Source organism: Lissotriton vulgaris, chromosome 9, assembly GCF_964263255.1.
Source record: "Lissotriton vulgaris chromosome 9, aLisVul1.2, whole genome shotgun sequence".
Taxonomy (NCBI): Eukaryota; Metazoa; Chordata; class Amphibia; order Caudata; family Salamandridae; genus Lissotriton; species Lissotriton vulgaris.
The window spans coordinates 1,242,360,684-1,242,382,058 of NC_141697.1; the positions used below are offsets into that span (position 1 = coordinate 1,242,360,684).

Here is a 21,375-nt window from a genome sequence, read left to right on the forward strand (position 1 = left end):
GTCACTTTGACACCCTCTAGCACCCTGAATTCAGGCATGTGTGCCATGTGGCACACAGACATGCCCTAAGGGCATGTCTGTGTGTCACATGGCACTGGTGTGCATGCACACCTGTATTCGGTATTTTACCATCCAATAGGATTGGATGGTAAAATACCGAATCTGACTGGCCTGTGGGACTCAGAAGAGTCCCACCAACATTAGGAAATTACCGAATCGGTATAAATACCGATTCGGTATTTTACCGATTCGGTAACTTTACAGATTCGGTAAATTTACCGAATCGGTAAAATGGCTCACCTACATCAGGAATGTCCATTTACCGGTCGGTAACGGCCGAAATCGGCCGTTACTGGTCGGTAAATGGACACCTACATCGGGCCCTTTATAAAGACTTCAGAAGATATATAAACCGGGAAACAATGCCCTTTGTTTTGTCAGTGAAGTCAAGGAGGTGGATGAGCCTACTGTGGTCTGAGCGCTTGGACCTGTGGCGAGATCGGTGTGACAATGAGGAGCCGCGAGGGTCGCCGAGCGTCGATCTGGGTAAATTCCCCAGTATAGTATTCTCCTGCTCCTCACAGCTCAGGACTGACACCATAACCACTCTGCACAAATCAGATGAAGAAATAAAGCATTTGACAGTGTGGAGCTGGTGTGGTACTGGCCAGGCATTTGACACAGAGATTCAAATGTTCCTTCAACAGAGCGCGAATCCCACAGGTATAGGAAGAGAGGACCCTGGGTCTCCTTCAGCGGTGGAGCACAAATCCCACAGGTTTAGGCAGAGAGGTCCAAGGGTCGCCTTCAGCAGTGGACCGTGAATCCCACAGGTTTAGGCAGAGAGGCCTAAGGGTCACCTTTAGCGGTGGAGTGTGAATCCCACAGGTTTAGGAAGAGAGGGCCCAAGGGTCGCCCTCAGTGGTGGAGCACGAATCCCACAGGTTTAGGCAGAGAGGTCCAAGGGTCGCTTTCAGCGGTGGAGCACAAGTCCCACAGGATTAGGCAGAGAGGTCCAAGGGTCGCCTTCAGCGGTGGAGCGTTAATCCCACAGGTTTAGGAAGAGAGGGACCAAGGGTCTCCTTCAGCGGTGGAGCACGAATCCCACAAGTTTAGGAAGAGAGGGCCCATGGGTCTCCTTCAGCGGTGGAGCACGAATCCCACAGGTTTAGGCAGAGAGGTCCAAGAGTTGATTTCAGCAGTGGACCGTGACTCCCACAGGTTTAGGACGAGAGGTCCAAGGGTCGCCTTCAGTGGTGGAGCACATATTCCACAGGTTTCGGTAGAGATGTCCAAGCGTCGCCTTCAGATGTGGAGCGTGAATCCCACAGGTTTAAGCAGAGGGATCAGGTGTGCTAAGATCACTGGGCCCGATTCACAGAATGAACTTAAGACTCAATCCTAAATTTACTACTATTTTAATATTCACAGAATGAATTTACTACTTTTGGCATTCACAGAATGAACTTACTACTTTTGGTATTCACAGAAGTTAGGATTTTATCTTAAGTTTGTCTTATGACAAACTTAGGACAGACTAAGTTAGGATTCTGTCTTAAGTCTGTCTTAAGTTTGTCTTAAGACAAACTTAAGACAAAATCCTAACTTCTGTGAATATCAAAGGTAGTAAGTGCATTCTGTGAATACCAAAAGTAGTAAGTGCATTCTGTGAATCCCGAAAGTAGTAAGTGCATTCTGTGAATACCAAAATAGTAGTAAGTTTAGGATTGAGTCTTAAGTTCATTCTGTGAATCGGGCCCACTGTTAGTATCCAAAGTTAGAGGGTAATCCTCACCTCCGTCTCTCAATAGAAAGTATGCACAACTCTTTCAGACCAGAAGATGCTAGCCCTGTTGCGTTTTATACAACATAGTCCTCTTTTCACATAATTCAAAACAGACTATGCCTCATTTTTAGTCCTTGGAATATTCTGTCAATGTGGAACAACTGTATTACCGCATATGCTGTGGAGTTTCTACAAGATCTAGACATACACGTTCCAACAGAATGCTGTGATTCCCTAGCCTCAATCTGATGAAAAGTGGAGACCACCATTATTTCAATTAAGCACAGTGCCCGGCGGGGGGCAGTGGGGATTAAAGTGTAGATAGGATAGCATGGGTCAGGATAGAGGTATCCTGACCCATGGGACTGATAAAGGGGTTTGTGAGGGACCCCTCATGGGCAAGAAATTGTCCACAAATGTTTTTTGAGAGCGCACAAGCGTCCATGAATCTACAGTGGTGCTCAGCGTGACCCCCCCTGTGTGATCCAGATTCCAATTAAAAACACCTATTCACATACTCTCTCACACTCTCACTCACAAACCCACTCAAACACCCACTCATACATCCATACAGTCACTCACACACCCACTCAGAGACCCAGAACACCACTCATATACCCACTAATACACCCCTACAGCCACTCCCACAGGGACCAAGAGAACCACTCACACACCTGTACAGCCACTCATACACCCACTCAGAGACTAAAAAGACCACTCAGAGACCCACACAGCCAGTCACACATGCACTCACGCACCTACTATCACACACAAACACTCACACACCCATACAACCACTCACACACCCACTTACACACCAACACAAACACTTACACACTCATATAGCCACTCTCACATCCACTCAGAGAACTACTCACACACCCACTTACAGACCCACAGAGTCTCTCACCCACTCATGTACACATCCATACAGCTGCTCACACACCCACTGACAGACCTACACAGCCGCTCATACACCCACTCACAAACCCACACAGCCAGTTAAACATGCACTGGCACACCCACCACACACTGACACACCCACTTACACACTCATGCAAGCACTCACACACCAAGGTTACAAGGACGTTATAGTTAGGAATTAGCATTAGGAACCATAGAAATTGGCACGAATAAGGGGGAGTTGAAGTGACATAACCAACATACAAAAGTAGCCTCTTCAATGTATGATACTTTGTTCTACCATAAGCTGTTACGTCCTATTTGCACTTTGCTGTAAATTCCACCTGTCTGCTCCAATTGAAACCGTACACCTGCTGCGATTTTGTTAAAAAATATAAATAAAGGTCATTTAAAAAAAAGAAAACGTAGAAATTCACTGAAAAAAACAAAGGTTACAGGGACATTATAGTTAGGACATAGCATTAGGAAACTGTAGACATTAATTGTAAGTATGGGTGGATTTTGCGGATCTGCAGTCCGCGAATTCACGCGAAATCGCAAAACAATCTGCGAATTCCCGAATTTCCCTGCGAAATCGCGTATTTTTTTGCGATTTGCACCATACTTAACTGGAGTACTACTTACTGGCTAATCAGTAAGTGCTACCTCGTTGGGTAAATGTATAGTGCTTTTCCTACACTGCAGCTGCATAAAGGGCCAGATGATTTGTCCCCAGTGACCATGTGTGCCTGTAAGTTTTCCACCGCGCCAAAAGGCGACGAGGTCCCTTGAGTGAGCTGTCCATCATAGTTGGGAAAGGGCGGGAAAAACGTTTGATACTGCTAGTGTGTGGTGGCGGGGCTACTATGCATGTGCACATGCCACTTGTGTAAAGTGTCAGAGAGCGAGCAGGGCAGCAGGTGAGGAGAAAGCAGCCTCCTGGCCACAGGAACTACAATGGGATCGCGCTCGAGAAACTCATGGATGCAAAGACCTCCCTCGAGTATTGCAGCTCATTTTCGACTGCAGATTTGGGGTTAAAGCACACTTGCCCAGCCTCGACCGTGCTCACTAATGTTTTGGGCTGATTAAAAACGTTACTGAATTTGAACTTCAACTCGGGCACCAGCTATATCTGTGAGTGCTTCCTGTTGAGGTTTAATTTTTGTGACAGGAGCCTCGTGCCAGAATGAATCCTGCCGATCATAGTTATCCACGAAGATGCCACCGTTTTGTGCAATACCTATACTCAACTGGAGTATTGGCTAATCAGTAAGTGCTACCTCGTTGTGTAAATGTAAAGTGCTTTTCCTACACTGCAGCTGCGTAAAGGGCCAGAAGATGTGTCCCCATTGACCATGTGTGCCTGTAACTTTGCCACAGCGCCAAAAGGTGCTGAGGTCCCTTGAGTGAGCTGTCCATCATAGTTGGGAAAGGGCGGGAAAAACGTTTGATACTGCTAGTGTGTGGTGCGGGGCTTCTATGCGTGTGCACATGCCTCTTGTGTAAAGGATCAGAGAGCGAGCAGGGCAGCAGGTGAGGAGAAAGCAGCCTCCTGGCCACAGGAACTACAAGGGGATCGTGCTCGAGAAACTCAGGGATGCAAAGACCCCCCTTAAGTATTACAGCTAATTTCTGACTGCAGGGATGGGGGTTAAAGCACACTTGCCCAGCCTCGACCGTGCTCACTAATGTTTTGGGCTGATTAAAACGTTACTGAATTTGAGCTTTAACTCGGGCACCTGCTTTATTTATCTGTAAGGGCTTCCTTTTGAGGTTTAATTTTTGTGACAGGAGCCTCGTGCCATACTTGTAACTAATCTCTGACCCTGCTTCGAGGGTCAGAGCAGGGTCAGAGAATAGTTGCAAGTAGGAAACGAGGCGCCGCTCAGGAAGAATATCAGCGTTACAGCAAGTGCCCAAGTTGAAGTTAATTTCTTTGTAACCATTTGTAAATGATTACAAAGAAATTAGCTTCAACTTGGGTACCTGCTGTAACCCTGTAAGTGCTTCCTGGAAACAATTTGTCCTGCTCACGGATTCGCAGATTTTTCCACAATTTTGCGAGAATCGCGGATCGCGTAATTGCAGAAAATCCGCAAATTCCACGAGCGGAACGAATTTTCGGCCCATAGTTAATAAATTGAAAAAAAAACAAAGTTTATAGTGACAGTATATCTAGGAAATAGAGTTAAAAACACATTAGAAATTCACTAAACAACAAAGGTTACAGGGACGTTATTGTTAGGTAAAGAATTTACACACTCAGCAGTTATGATTAACTATAACTCACGCCCACACCTTGCACTGCTAATTACCCTACATATTATATCACTCATGAGACCTTCTGTGACATCATTGATAGTATCACTGCAACATTTGAATTTAAATTATTGATGAGGAAACTGCATGGTGGGGGCGCTAGATGTAGCTACCTAAGGGCATGATTTATTGTTACTTGAGATAACTATAAATATAACTGCTGGAATTCTTGGGTTATGTGTGTGCAAAATCTGAACCTAACTATGACGTCCCTGTAACCTTTTTTTTACTTCACTGAAGATATATATATATATATATATATATATATATATATATATATATATATATATATATATATATATGTATATGTATATATATATATATATATATATATATATATATATATATATACACACACAAATATATATATATATATACACTCACATTTACATATGCATTATGCATATGTAAATATGTATATTACCTACTTTTGGTCACGGGTAGGTGGTTATAGTTAGGACCATGGGGCAGATTTACAAGCCCCTTGCGCTTCTTTTACACCACCGTTGCATCACTTTTGTGAAGCAGCAGCGGCCCAAAAGATGCGCCGAATTGCAGGGTATTTACAACGTGACGCATCTGGGAGATGCGTCACGTTGTAAAGCCCTATGCCAGAAGGAGGCGTTCCTGCGCAGGGGGCAGGGTTCCGGCGCAGGAGGGGGCGTTCCGGCGCAGGAACGCCTCCTAAAAGGGCTGAGTGAAATCTACAAGATTTCACTCAGTCACTTTGGCGCCCATGCTGCTTGAAGCAGACGTAAGGATTGACGCAGCATTGTAAGAATCGGGCCCCCAGAGCATTGCTGGAGCTGTGTGGCGCTTGCGACGCAACTCCAGCAATGCGCCGCCTTTACGCCACAGATGCGTGACGCATCTGTGCCGTTTTTGCCCCATGGTGCGCCGCATTGTAAATGCGGCGCATCCATGGTGGCAGAGGAATGGCGCACAATAAGTGGCGCATCCCTGCTGATATGCAGGGATGCGCCACTTATTGTAAATCTGCCCCCAAGTTTCTATAGGAAAATCATTATTTGTTTTGTAATAACTTTGGTGCAGTTTGACGAATCTTCACAACATTTTCAAAGTAGTTTGCCATTCACTTCAGCTGCTGCCTGGAATGTTTTGGGGTGATTCATCAAGCTTGGGCCATAAAAAAGAGGGCAGTCCCAAAATGTGTTTTCCCCATGCAATTTATTATAGGGATTTTGAGCGCGATTACAGCCCGAACCCCGGAATTACACCACATTTGGCAGAGAACCTGCTCTTGGTGTAGAAGAGCTTTTTTGTAATTTGGCGCGAATCCGTCTAGTAGTTTTTGAGTTATTGAAGGAAAAATAAATCTGTATATCTAGGGACAAGAATTCTCAGTGGATCCGGCAGATCTCGCGCTGAGATCCTATTGTCTGCCAACACTTCAGCCGGGAAGTGGCAGCCATTTTGGGACTTGGACTGAGCCGAGTCCCCCCAAAAAAGTTTTAAAAAAGAGAAGGGGGCAGAATCGGAACACCCTGACCCTCTAGGCCTGGTGGTGGGGTCCAACAGGGACCCACTAGGGCACAAAAACATTTTTTTTTTATTTTACTATCAAAATTGCAGTGGATTAATAAATTCAGGCAAAAACAAACACACGTGGTCTGCTGCACTTGTTTATACTTCAGTCCCCGGGTGGGCCATGTCCCGGGGGCAAATGTATACATGTATATTGTGAGGGGGGATTTGGCCACCCCCCCATGGATGATTTCGGCCCGATGACTGTCACCTCCCTGGGGCACACCAGTGTAATTTCAAAGAAGGGGGGCCACTCGGTTCCTTTCCTGGAGCCAATGGCCCTTGGGACCGCCATCCCCCCACATATCCCTATAAATCCAGGTACCCACCCTGGGACATACATATTTGCTTTCACTTGGCGGGAGCTTTACAAAACCCTCTCACTTTGTGGTCATAGAAAGAAAAGCAAACACCAATCTCCATGTTGAAAGAATGAGCAGCAATTTGTCAGGAGAGGTCTGACATCTGCTCTCTGTCCTGGACGCACAGCAGACGCGACAAGATAAAAACAAAAATTAGATGCATCTTTATTGCTCATTCTCCTTGGTTATTTTGGGGTGCTGCATCACCCCCAGCACCTCTACTTTCAGCGCCTATTCCAACGACTCACCGTATGCGAGGGCGCACAGTGTCGCGAGCAGCACCGCCACACGGAGCATCCTCGCCACTTCCGGAAGATTCTTTGAGGAACAAACAGCACAGCAGCACCCTGGGAGACAGGAACAGAAGGGGTGCAGTTAGAGGAGAGAGGCACAGCACTGACAAAGAGTGACGAGAGTAGACAAAGGTTGATTCACTAAAGACCACGAAGACACACGGCGGGATAAACACAACAGTCCGCGCACTCAGGTGCTGTTCTCACACATAGACAGGACCACTCCATTTGGTAATCAAGTGGAAGCGGCTTACTTTACTCAAACCCCACAAAACCTGAGAAATATCAGCTGCAGTCAGTTGTGGTGGGAATGTGGCGTGTGCCTGTTGTCCTAGCTACTTGGGAGGCTGCGGCTTGGGGATTGCTTGAGCTCAGGGGTTCTAGGCTGCACTCAGCTGTGTTGAACAGGTGTCCATGCTACATTGGGCATCAATATGGTGTTCTAGAGGGAGCTCTAGAATTTCAGTTTGCGTAACGAGAGGTGCACCGACCCAGGATGGAGTTGTGGTGGGTGTGTCGCAAAGAGCAGAGACAAGGTGGACCAGCGGGGGTCGTCACAGCTTCTAAGCCCAATTGAAGGCCCCGCCTAATACATTCCACTCGGGTGTGGCTTTAGGCTGATCCACAGGTGCAGTAGCATAGCGGGTGTGTCACAGACCCTAGTGCAAGGAAGGAAATGGGACCCGTGGACCCTGTTTGAACTGTGAAATGCAGCAATAATCAGGGTTCCGTGGGCATCTGGGCATTTGGGCCCGGTGCCACTGCACCTGCTGCACCATCAGTGTGCACCCATTGCTCTCTTATGAGGAACACACCCGACTGCGCTAAAGTGTGGGCCGACTGCTTGGTCCTAAGATGGCGGCGCCCTCAGGACATCGGTACCGCTGACTCTGCCTTTGTGTGCCATCAATGCTGCGGCAGTCCTGGAGAAATGTGTCATGGGAGTGCTTTTGTGTGTGCGTGTATGAAAGATTATGTTCACATTTGTGTGTGCTTGTGCATGTCTGTGCGTGTGATGGTGTGGACATCTATTTGGGTGTTTTTGTATTAGAGCATATGATTCTATGTGTGCTTGTGTTTGTGCACGCAGATGTTTCTGTATGTGGCTTATGTCTGTGCGTGTGATGGTGTGTGCATGTATTTGAGTGCTTTTGTATTAGAGCATGGGATTTAATGGGTGCATGCGGATTCTGTATGTGCGCCCGCTGTTTGCGTATGTGAGTGTGTGCGCGCATTTGCTGTGTGCTTGTGCATGTCTGTGCATGTGTTGGTGTGTGTGTGTGCATGTATTTGTGTGTACATCCTTGGGTATTTTTGTTCTCGAACATGTGATTGTGTGTGTGCTTGTGTTTTTGATAGTTTCTGTATGTGTGCTGTGTTTGTGCGTGTCTGCGTGTATGAGAGTGAGCGTATTTGTGTGTGCTTGTGCATGTCTGTGCATGTGATGGTGTTTGCGTGTGCATGTATTTGGGTGTTTTTGTATTAGAGCATGGCATTTTATGTGTGCTTGTGTTCTTGGATGTTTCTGTCTATGTGTGTGTCTGTGTGCGACAGTGTGCATATGAGAGTGTGTGCTCACATTGGTGTGTGCTTGTGTATGTCTGTGTGTGTGATGGTGTGTGCACGGTGGATTTGTTATTTTCTGGCGGCCACTGTCCTGGATATTGACTTTAACTGCCTGACTTTAGGATGACCACCAGTGTACGTACCAGTGTACAGTACTGTCCCCTGCCTGACCCCAAGATAGCTTCGATAGTGGTCCCCTACACGTTGTTTTACTTCCCTGGGACAACAATTGGACATTGACCAGAACTTGAACCTATCCTCTAACCTGCTGTTGGACAGGCCTCGCGAAGGGGCCGCTCCCTCCCCGCATGATAAGGTCCGTACACCGGCTCTCCCGGTGTCTCCAGCAGAACCACCCCGGCAACCCATCGAAGCAACCCGCAACCCGTCCCCCAACGGGACACCTGCTCCCGAACACCCCGACATCGGCTGGCCTGGGCCTTCCTCGGCAGCATTACCCCGGCCCAGCCGCCATCTTGGACACTGCACCACGAGGCCGCGTGGGCTCAGCTCGACCCCAGCCTGGGCCTGGCCCGGCCCCGACATCGAGGCACCACCATCCACCCAGGAGATGAAGAGACCACTTGGCAGGTCGATGGGAGCGAGAGGTGTCGATGGCTCTGCCCCGCCAGGTGCCGATCGTCCCCAATCCCCCTGGGCGCTGGCTCCACCCCCCTGCTGGGTGTCTAGACTCACTCATCCCGGACCTCCCGACCTCCAAGCGCGAGGGTCCGGACATCAAAGGAGGCCAGACCTATAACTGGGGCAGCTCCAGAGCAGGAAGGCAGTTGTATCCTGGAGTCGAGAGACACCTTGAGGAACTCATCCTTGACGGACTGCTGGCGCTGCCGCAGCCCTGCCTTGTGAATCGTCGTTCTTGCCTGCTGGCGTTGCCGCGGCCCTCTGCAACCTTCACCTTCGTCGGGACCTGCTGGCGCTGCCGCGGCCCCTCCTTGTGAACCATCGTTCCTGCCTGCTGGCGCTGCCGCGGCCCTCTGCAACCTTCACCTTCGTCGGGACCTGCTGGCGCTGCCGCGGCCCCTCCTTGTGAACCATCGTTCCTGCCTGCTGGCGCTGCCGCGGCCCTCTGCAACCTTCACCTTCGTCGGGACCTGCTGGCGCTGCCACGGCCCCTCCTTGTGAACCATCGTTCCTGCCTGCTGGCGCTGCCGCGGCCCTCTGCAACCTTCACCTTCGTCGGGACCTGCTGGCGCTGCCGCGGCCCATCCTTGTGAACCATCTTTCCTGCCTGCTGGCGCTGCCGCGGCCCAACCTTCCCGAACTCCGAGCTCGAGGATTGTGAGCTTCTCATCTTGCCACACCTGTACCGGACCGGTACCAAGACTGTCCCGCTACCCTTTCCCCTTCAGAGACTAGAATTGAGTGGACCCTCGTGTCCCGACCTCACTGTATCGTTGATAACCTTGCTTCAAGAATCGTATATAAAGAGTGTGAACCTCATCCTTGTGTGGTGTCCATCTGTGGGGGGGGAAGTTACTCGTCTGTACGATCGCTGGAGACGGCCCTCAACAGAGGCCTCTCCCCCTGTCCTCGGCCGACCCTCCGGGTCCCCGTCTAACATTGGTGGCCAGCGGCGCGATCCGAACCAACGCATAATCGTACAGAGAGTAACTCACCCCACGACCCAACCACAATGACAACAAAAGAGAGCGGAACCACAGAAAAATTCCAGATGGAGAAAATAGAAGAGTACAACCACAGAGAGCTAAAACAATTTTGCATGGAACTAGGCATTGCTACCACAGGACTGAGCACGAAAGAAGACTTCAAAAAAGCCCTGGAATCTTGGGCAGAGACGGGTACGGCCGTACCCCGCAACCAAAGCCTCGAGGCACCAGAAACGAGCACCACTCCGACGGAAGAAAGAAGATCGGGTCTCTCCCCAGAGGAGATCCGAGAACGTGAAAAAAGCCGACTCCATGAATTGGAGCTGGCTCGACTGCGGTTGGATGGGGAACTGAAATTGGCGGAACAAAAGATAACGCTGGAACATTTGCGGCTCCGAGAGGAGCGGGAAGAGAAGCAAAGACAGAGGGAGTTAGAAGAGAAAAAACTAGCCTACGAACATGAGCGCAACCTATCAGAAATAGAGCTTCGGAAACAGAATAAAGATCTCGGGGTGCCCGAGCGCCCGCACACTCCTGGCACTACAGACCCTAAAGTCCACATCCCCAAGGATGTCGTCAGAGAATATTACCAAAACGACGATATCCAGCAATGGTTCAAAGCCTATGAGATAGCCATGACCTCCCACCGGATTTCTCGAAGTGACTGGGGAGCCGGGTTATGGGGGAGGTTCATCAACGAAGGGCGAGATGCCCTGCTGCAACTCCCGGACCATCAGATGACCTCCTACGACCACATGAAGGCCGCCCTCCTCACTCGATACGGACTCACGCCCGAGATGTACCGCCAGCGGTTCCGTGACTGCAAACGGATCCCGGGTACAACTTGGGTGGAGTACGTGAACTTTTTCAGCAGAGCATTCGAGGGGTGGATCAAGGGCAGCCAGGTGACCACCTACGAACAACTCTTTAACCTCATTTTGTGGGAGCACCTATCCAACAACTGCTTCGTCGAGCTCAGGCAGCACCTCCTCGACAGTAAACTGACTGAACCTCGGCAACTTGCCGCTGAAGCTGACCGATGGGAAAGCACCCGAGTTGCCCGAAACGGGCCCAGCGAGCCAAACAGAACCAACCAAGGTCCCCATCGCCCCCGAGGAGGAGGAGGCCAGGGTCGGGGCAGAGACGCCGTCCCGGCGGCCCCCGCCAGCAACACCCCGCCCCCGGCCGGCAGGGGAAACCCCCCAATGCGTCCAGGGTTCCGAGCAAACGTTACTTGCCACCGGTGCCAGCGGCCCGGCCACTATGCCAACGACCCTAATTGCCCGAAGAACCAGAATCCTATACCCCGCCAGGTCACTGCCGCCGCCCTGGGAGAAGAGAAAACCCCAGAGGACTATGAAGAGTACGAACCGGACCAGCCCGAGTGGGAACCAGCCGCCATGTCCCTGGTCTGCCTAGGGGAAAGAGACATCATTCCGCGGGCCCCCCTACCCGCCAATACGAGAAAATACAGCCAGTGGGTCAACATAAATGGGCGCCAGGCTGAAGCCCTACGCGACACCGGGGCCAGTATGACGGCAGTCCGCTGTCACCTGGTAACCCCGGAACAGATCTTGCCGAACGTCCTTTGCCCCGTCCGGTCAGCCGACAACTCAGAAAGCCTGTGTCGGATGGCCTGCGTTCCTTTCGAGTGGGGAGGAGTGTCCGGAATGCTGAAGGTGACTGTCCGCGATGATGCCCCAGTAGACTGCCTCCTGGGGAACGACCTCGAAAGTTCCCCCTGGGCAGCCGTTGAAAGAAGAGAGCACCTGGGGATGTTGGGCCTCCCTGAATGGGCCTGCATGACGACCCGGTCCATGGCCGCCCGCGCCATCCCCAGTCCCGAAGAGCCCGAATGGCCAGAACCTCCCCCCTCGATCGTCCCGGAGGGAGACGACCTCAGCACCAATCCCCCAGAGCAAAACAAAGAAGGGCCCGTTCAACTCCAGGACCTTCCCGAACTGGCCCAGTGGCGTCAAGAGGGTGGCCCCACCCAGGAACAATTCCGGCAAGAACAGAAGACCTGCCCCTCCCTCGAGGGACTCCGGCAGCAAGCCCTCGCCCAGAGCGCGGGAGATACCGCGGGGGCCCACTGGATTTATTGGGACAATGACCTGCTCTACAGCGAGCAAAGAATTGCGGAGCTGGGGGCCAGTCGGGTGCTGGTGGTGCCCCTCCGCTTCAGAGACTTCCTTTTGAACTTGGCACACGATGTCCCCCTTGCTGGGCAATTGGGGCAAGACAAAACGTACAGCCGCCTGGTAACCCACTTCTACTGGCCCAAAATGCGAAATGATGTCTCCAACCACTGCCGGGCCTGCCCCACCTGCCAGGCCAGCGGGAAGAGCGGCCGAAAGATCAAAGCACCCTTGCAACCCTTTCCCATCATCACCACCCCGTTCGAACGGGTGGGAATAGACATTGTGGGGCCCCTATTCAGGGAACTCGCCAAAGCCAACCTTGAGGCCAGTCAGGAGGACATGAAGAAATGGTACGATCAGCATGCCTCCTCCATCGAGTTCGAACCAGGCCAGCAAGTCTGGGTGATGTCGCCCGTCGAACCCTGTGCCCTGCAGGACAAATGGACAGGACCCTTCAAGGTGATAGAACGCAAGGGCCCTGTCACCTATCTAATAGACATGGAGTCCTCCCGGAACCCCCTGCGAGTTCTCCACGCTAACAGACTCAAACCCCACTTCGTACGCTCGGAACTCAGCCTACTGATGGCCACGGATAGTGGAACAGAAAAAGACTCCGAACCCCTCCCTGACCTACCGAAGACCCGGGAAAAAGATGGCTCAGTGGAAGGAGTCAGACTCTCAGAAGCCTTGTCCCCGGAACAACGCCAAGACTGTCGGGCTCTCCTGCTACAATTTGCGACCCTGTTCTCCCTCACCCCAGGGGTCACCCCCTGGTGCCTCCACGATGTGGACACTGGGGATAGTCCCCCTGTTCGACACAGGGCGTACCGAGTGCCAGATCGGGTGCGCACCTGCATCCAGGACGAAGTCTCAAAAATGCTGACCCTAGGAGTAATCGAGCCATCCAACAGCCCCTGGGCCAGCCCAGTCGTACTGGTCCCCAAGGCTGCCGCCCCGGGCGCTGCCCCCGAGCTCCGGTTCTGTGTAGACTATCGGGGCCTGAACGCTGTTACCCGAACCGACGCTCACCCCATCCCCCGGGCGGATGAGCTGGTTGACCGCATGGGGGCTGCCAGTTACCTGAGCATCTTCGATCTAACAGCGGGCTACTGGCAAATCGGCCTCACCCCCCAGGGCCCAAGAACGATCCGCCTTCTCTACCCCGGATGGCCACTACCACTTCAAAGTGATGCCATTCGGCATGAAAAACGCTCCAGCTACTTTCCAACGACTCGTGAACCAGGTACTGGCGGGCCTCGAGGAGTTCAGCGCCGCCTACCTGGACGATATCGCTGTGTACAGTCATCACTGGGCAGACCATCTGCACCACCTCCGAGAAGTCCTGCACGCCCTCCAGCAGGCCGGCCTCACCATCAAAGCCAGCAAATGTCAGATCGGCCAAGGGTCCGTGACCTACCTCGGACACCAAGTGGGGAGCCGTCTGGTGGCCCCCTTCAGCTCAAGATCGCTGCCATCCAGTCCTGGCAACCTCCGGTCACCCAAACTGAGGTCCGGGCCTTCCTAGGGCTCACCGGATACTACCGGCGGTTTGTGAAGGACTATGGCAGCATAGTGGGGCCCCTCACAGAACTCACCTCGAAGAAAAACCCCAAAACCATCAACTGGACTCCGGACTGTCAAGCGGCCTTCGAGAAGTTGAAGGCCACCATGTGCACCGCCCCCATGCTCCAGGCCCCCGACTACAGCCGGGAATTCATCGTCCAGACTGACGCCTCAGATCATGGCGTTGGGGCAGTACTCTCTCAACTCAACGCCGAGGGAGTCGATCAGCCAGTGGCCTTCATCAGCCGACGCCTGCTGGCTCGAGAACAGCGCTGGAGCACCATCGAGCGGGAGGCCTTCGCAGTAGTGTGGGCCCTCAAGAAGCTCCGGCCCTATCTCTTCGGTACCCATTTCAGGGTACAGATCGACCACAGGCCCCTGCAAGGGCTGATGCAGATGCGAGGGGAAAACCCAAAACTGTTATGATGGTCCATCTCCTTGCAGGGGATGGACTTCTCTGTGGAGCATCGCCCTGGCCAGGACCACGCCAACGCGGACGGCCTGTCACGCTTTTTCCGCCTCGGCGAGGAGAGTACCCAAGGAGATGGGTGACTCTCCCTGCCTTCAGCTGGGGGGGACGCATGTTGGACAGGCCTCGCGAAGGGGCCGCTCCCTCCCCGCATGATAAGGTCCGCACACCGGCTCTCCCGGTGTCTCCAGCAGAACCACCCCGGCAACCCATCGAAGCAACCCGCAACCCGTCCCCCAACGGGACGCCTGCTCCCGAACACCCCGACATCGGCTGGCCTGGGCCTTCCTCGGCAGCATTACCCCGGCCCAGCCGCCATCTTGGACACTGCAGCACGAGGCCGCGTGGCCTCAGCTCGACCCCAGCCTGGGCCTGGCCCGGCCCCGACATTGAGGCACCACCATCCACCCAGGAGATGAAGAGACCACTTGGCAGGTCGATGGGAGCGAGAGGTGTCGATGGCTCTCCCCCGCCAGGTGCCGGTCGTCCCCGATCCCCCTGGGCGCTGGCTCCACCCCCCTGCTGGGTGTCTAGACTCACTCATCCCGGACCTCCCGACCTCCAAGCGCGAGGGTCCGGACATCAAAGGAGGCCAGACCTATAACTGGAGCAGCTCCAGAGCAGGAAGGCAGTTGTATCCTGGAGTCGAGAGACACCTTGAGGAACTCATCCTTGACGGACTGCTGGCGCTGCCGCAGCCCTGCCTTGTGAATCGTCGTTCTTGCCTGCTGGCATTGCCGCGGCCCTCTGCAACCTTCACCTTCGTCGGGACCTGCTGGCGCTGCCGCGGCCCCTCCTTGTGAACCATCGTTCCTGCCTGCTGGCGCTGCCGCGGCCCTCTGCAACCTTCACCTTTGTCGGGACCTGCTGGCGCTGCCGCGGCCCATCCTTGTGAACCATCTTTCCTGCCTGCTGGCGCTGCCGCGGCCCGACCTTCCCGAACTCCGAGCTCGAGGATTGTGAGCTTCTCATCTTGCCACACCTGTACCGGACCAGTACCAAGACTGTCCCGCTACCCTTTCCCCTTCAGAGACTAGAATTGAGTGGACCCTCATGTCCCGACCTCACTGTATCGTTGATAACCTTGCTTCAAGAATCGTATATAAAGAGTGTGAACCTCATCCTTGTGTGGTGTCCATCTGTGGGGGGGAAGTTACTCGTCTGTACGATCGCTGGAGACGGCCCTCAACGGAGGCCTCTCCCCCTGTCCTCGGCCGACCCTCCGGGTCCCCATCTAACACCTGCCCACACGTCAGAACTTGGATCCTGCGGAACTTACCCCAGACTATGGAGACCTAGCGATTCTAGCCGGACCTTGGGCAGATTTTCCCCTCGTCTCTACCGCCTATCTTCCTCCTACTCCTTTACCCCTTCCCCTTACCCATCCTTGCTCCATTCACCTTGTCCCCTATGTTCTTAAATGCTTTTCTTGATACTTATGTAACTTTTAACTGATGTAAATTGCAACATTATTGTCCCTCATGTAAAGCGCTCCGATTCCTTCGGATCTAGCCAGTGCTATATAATAACTCATTAATTAAATGTGTTCCCCTTTAGTATTCTTTCTCTCTTTGTCTACCTCCCTAGCTCCTATCCACTCTCCCCTGAATCTCTCACCTTGCCTGCTAGTCTGCCCAGCCCCCTGTCCTTTGTGCCCTTTGACTAGGCACTCCTTTTCCCCTTGTTGGGGAAAAATCCAATATTTATACTCTGGAGTCTCAGCGTACCCGCTGACAGAGTCCACTGCACCAAGGGAGCCACTCACAGCTGAGGTATGGTATGGCACCCCTTGCCAAAGCACTCCCTCTCCCCTTTTTGGGGAAGGATCCAGTATGTAGGCCTTGGAGTCTCAGAGACCCCTCTGAGAGAGTCCACTGCGTAAAGGGAGCCTCCCGCAAAAGAGATAGGGAAGGGATACCACTTCCCCTGGGATCACAGCTTACTGGACTTTGGACGTTGCTTTCACTCGTCTACCGGTTTGTGTCCCCGTCGCCCTTCCCCTCCCCTTTCCATGCGGTGTCCTTCACCCTCCCCTCCTCTTTCCCGCCTTCATTACCTGTCTACTTCCCCAGCTCCTTCCCCCCTCCCCTGAATCTTTCCCCTTGCCTGCTTTTCCACTTACATATTTGTGCTTATTATTTATCTTGACCTTACAAGTAACAATGTTGCCATGCTCTAATAACTGTGTAACCTTTGTAATGATGTAACCTGTAACTATGATCTGATGCTCATGTAAAGCGCTCTGATACCTCCGGGTGTAGCCAGCGCTATATAAAACCTTTAAAATATCAATACAAAAATATAACCCTCCTGCTCATACAAAGCATGCATCTCCGCCATCCCGGCCCTCCCAACAAGACACAAGAAAAGCTCCCACTAGGGCATCTAATACTGGATTGTGCGCCTACTGCTCGCTGTTAAGGCCCTCCCTCTGCAACTTAAAGGGTACATACTTCAGGACATTACAACTGAAGGCAGGAATAAAACACAAGGACCCGAGGCAGGGATAAGATACAAGAAGAATAGGGAACAGGGCAGTAATAAAAACAGAAGACAGGAATAAAATACAAGAACAAAAGGTAGGGATAAAAAACAAGAACACCAGGGAACAAGGTAAGGATAAAACACACTGCAGGGTAAAAACACAAGGACACAAAGCAGAAAGAACACACAAGGGCACAAGGCAGGGATAAAACACAAGTACTCAAGGCAGGGATAAGACACTGAAAGTAAAGGGGACAGGCAGGGATACGAACAGAAGACAGGGATAAAACACAAGAACCAAAGGCAGGGAAAAAAACAAGAACACCAGGGAACAAGTCAAGCATAAAACACACTGCAGGGAACAAAAGGCAGGAAGAAGACACTTGGTCACTTGGCAGGGATGAAAAACGCTGGGCACAAGGCAGGGTTAAGACACAAGAACACAAGGGAAGAAGGCATGGATAAAACAGGAGGCAGGGATAAAACACAAGGACATAAAGCAGAGATAAGACTCAAGGGCACAAGGCAGGGATAAAACACAAACCATGGCTATAGCACAAGGCATGGATGAAACACAAGAAAACAAAGAGGGGATAAAACACAAGGGGCCTGATTCACAAAGGGACTCACATGTAGTAAAGTTACAAGTGCGGAGTCTCTAAACTTGGTATATTCTGCCCGAGTAGGAGATTCTGTCATGAGTACGGAGACTCTGCCACGACTGCCTACACCCTTGTCCCTCTGTGAATCGGGCCCAAGGAATCAAGGCAAGACACAGGACCACAAAGGCATAAGAGGGAGATAAGACACCAGGGCGGGTGAAACTGCTGTGAACGCAGGTGATGGTCTGACATGTCAGACCAGCCTGAGGTGTGGTGGTCAGACACTTCAGACCAGCCTGAGGTGTGGTGGTCAGACACGTCAGACCAGCCTGAGGTGTGATGGTCAGACACGTCAGACCAGCCTGAGGTGTGATGGTCAGACACTTCAGACCAGCCTGAGGTGTGGTGGTCAGACACTTCAGACCAGCCTGAGGTGTGGTGGTCAGACACTTCAGACCAGCCTGAGGTGTGGTGGTCAGACACTTCAGACCAGCCTGAGGTGTGGTGGTCAGACACGTCAGACCAGCCTGAGGTGTGATGGTCAGACACGTCAGACCAGCCTGAGGTTTGACTTTGGTGCATGACAACTGCCCAGCTTTCCTGATCATTGGTGCACAGCTGTGCAGTGTGGATCAGGGTGGCTGGCTCTCGTGTGGTCTGTGGACTCTTGGGCCACCAGACTCAATGACGCCGGCATCCCAGGAAAGTGCCAAGACTGGATACACTCATTCCTCAAAGGCAGAACACAGAGAGTCAGACTCGCTCCCACCTCTCAGAACCGACGAAGACCAGATGTGGAGTACCCCTGGGTTCCTCCCTCAGCCCCACCCTATTCAACACCTACATGGCCCCCCTCGCAACCACCGTCAGAAACCACAGGCCCAACATTGTCTCCTACGCCAACGACACCCAGCTCATCCTCTCCCTCACCAAGAAACCTGACATCACCAGGCACAACCTCCAAGAAGGAATGAAAGCCGTTGTCACCTGGATGAAGAACAGCTGCTTGAAACTCACCTCAGAGAAAACAGAAGTCCTCATCCTTGGCTCTCCCCCTCAGCATGGGATGACACCCGGTGGCCCCCTCCCTAGGAACCCCCCCACCGAACAGGCCATGCACCAAACCTTGGCATCATACTGCAGTCATCGCTCACTATGAACCGCCAGATCAACGCTGTATCCTCGGGCTGCTTCAACACCCTTCCTATACTCAGAAAAACGTTCAGATAGATCCCCTTCGTATCCAGAAAAACAGTCACACACGCCCTCATCACCAGCAAACTGGGCTACGGCAACGCCCTTTATGCCCGAATCAACAAAAAACTCCTCTGCACGCTCCAGACCACCCAGAACGCCGCAGCCAGACTGATCCTTGACACCCCCGGCCACAACCACATCACTCTACACCTCCGCTCCGCGATCTGCACTGGCCCCCCGTCGAAAGAGGAATAACTTTCAAACTGCTCCCACATGCGTACAAGGACCTCCACAACATCGGACCACAATACCTCAACAACCGTCTCTCCTTCCACGCCCCCAAGAGAAACCTCCGACCAGCTGACCTCTCCCTCGCCACGGTCACACGCTCTACAAGACCAGAACGGGTAGAAGGTCCTTCTCCTCCCTCGCAGCCAAGACATGGAACGCCCCCTCCCCCCTCCACCTCTGGCAAATCCCCACTCTACTCCAGTTCAGGAAATACCTCAAGACTTGGCTCTTCAGATAACCCCAACGGGGCTGTACTTACTGCCCACCCGATAGCGCCTTGAGACCCTTACGGGTGAGTAGTGCGCTTTACAAACCCCTGATTGATTGATTGGGGAGAGTGGGTCTTTCGATCTATTCTCTGGTGGATCTCAGAGCTCCTCCGAGAGATGAAGGTGGTGTGAAGATGGAATGGCATTTTTGCTGGTGTCATGGAAGTACTGGGAGGAAGGGGTCCCAGTGTGGAATCAGCAATTAACACAAAGTAATCAAAATTAGAAACACAATGAATGAATCTACACTGTTTTTATTCACAATGTAGATATTTGTTAGATATAGTATCTGGCAATACACATTCAAAAGGTTGTATGGTGCCCCAGGGGAAAAGGGGAAGTGATAAGGTGAGGATAGTGTGGATAGGGAATCGTGACAATAAAATCAACCAAATAACGTAGACGCATTTGCATGTCAATTTGAATATTCACAAACAAAAGACCATAGGTTCAATGCGTCACTAGATCAGAGTCATGCTTCACATAATACATTAATGTTATAGTTTTGGCATGAAGCTGATAGACAGAGAACAATTGTCGACGTTTCGACCCTCAAATTATTGCAGGAATTAGTTGTACCCTTGCTGTGGGGTCTTCATCAGGACAGGGTGCGGGGCAGGCAACCTATTCAATATATATCACAAAGGTTACTTAAATTTAATTAAACTCCTGGTCATGAGTCACAACATGAGTAATTAAAATAGCACACAAATAGGGGTAGAGCATACCAAATCAATTGATGCTCGTCTTCTATTTAATGGACGGAATACCTCATCTGGTGAGAGCTTTCGAATCCTAAGATTAAGAGATGGAAGAATTTATTAAAGGATTTGTATTATGCTAAAATGGAGTGTTAAGAGACTTTGAGAGACCCAGAGGTCTAGAATTAAAAAGACGAATATATCAAAACTGGCATTGCTTTATAATTGGAATTAGCAGTTCAAAATCCTAACTTAAGTCTGTCTTAAGTCTGTCTTAAGACAAACTTAAGACAAAATCCTAACTTCTGTGAATACCAAAAGTAGTAAGTTTAGTATTTTGTCTTAAGTTAGTTCTGTGAATCGGGTTCTGAGGCTTCAACAGACCCCCCAGCCCAGCAGGCGCCTGACCTCAGCCCAAAGCAGTCACCACATGGCAGGTGTTGGGGGGAAGCACTCTGTGGGCCCCTGCCCTATGAAAACTCCCAATAATAATTAAAAGAGCGTTCATTGGTCCCTGCTGTGCTTGAACTCACCTGGGCCTTCCTGCTGCAGACGGTCCTGGATGCGGCTCTGGGACTCCCTTTATACACAGGGGCCAGGAAGTGGCCCTCACTGAACCCCCATAGGGGCCAGCCCAGAGACTCCTGACTCATGGGCAGCAGGCTCTGGGAGTGGCATCTGCTGTCATGCCAGCCCTCTGACTCAGGGCTTTGCACAATTCTGGAATTGTGCAATTTCGGTGCCAGCAATTCCCTGTTTCTGTCATTTATCTTTTGATGCAGTTTAGATAGCGTATACAGCGGGGGTGTTTACGTAAGGAATAGAATATTACATAAGAAGCAACAATAACAATACTGGTGCGTGTTGCATAACAAGATCTTTGCGCGCAGGGACGCGATACAGCACCAAGGAAGATGCAAAGCTCCTGGCAAGAACAGCGCAAGATTCACGCCCCTGCTGTTTGTAGGTGGAGGATAGATCGGATTTAAAGCTTGTCAGTAAGATAGTGGTGCTGTGCCCAGGGGTACACAGCCCCAGACCCTGGCCCTAGAGTGGTGCGGTGCCCAGGAGTACACAGTCCCAGACCCTGGCTCTATAGTGGTGCTGTGCCCAGGGGTACAGAGTCCCAGACCCTGGCCCTACAGTGGTGCTGTGCCCAGGGGTGCAGAGTCCCAGACCCTGGCCCTAGAGTGGTGCTGTGCCCAGGGGTACAGAGTCCCAGACCCTGGCCCTACAGTGGTGCTGTGCCCAGG

At 51.8% G+C, this 21,375-nt stretch overlaps 1 protein-coding gene across 2 annotated transcripts in view; it reads right to left on the minus strand.

Annotated features, from left to right (window-relative positions):
• Positions 1-20,767, minus strand: part of LOC147693173 (peptidoglycan recognition protein 1-like) — a 40,615-nt gene extending 19,848 nt beyond the window's left edge. The window contains exons 1-2 of one of the 2 annotated variants that reach the window (XM_086939419.1): positions 20,656-20,767; positions 7,167-7,265 (exon numbers count right to left, since the gene is read on the minus strand). In XM_086939419.1, coding sequence (XP_086795545.1) covers positions 7,167-7,215 — 49 coding nt within the window. In that variant the 5' untranslated portion in view covers positions 7,216-7,265; positions 20,656-20,767. Of the gene's footprint in view, positions 1-7,166; positions 7,266-20,149; positions 20,196-20,655 lie in introns of those variants that run through there. The other variant, XM_086939420.1, reaches the window with a different exon arrangement.
• Between the last annotated feature and the right edge of the window lie 608 nt (positions 20,768-21,375).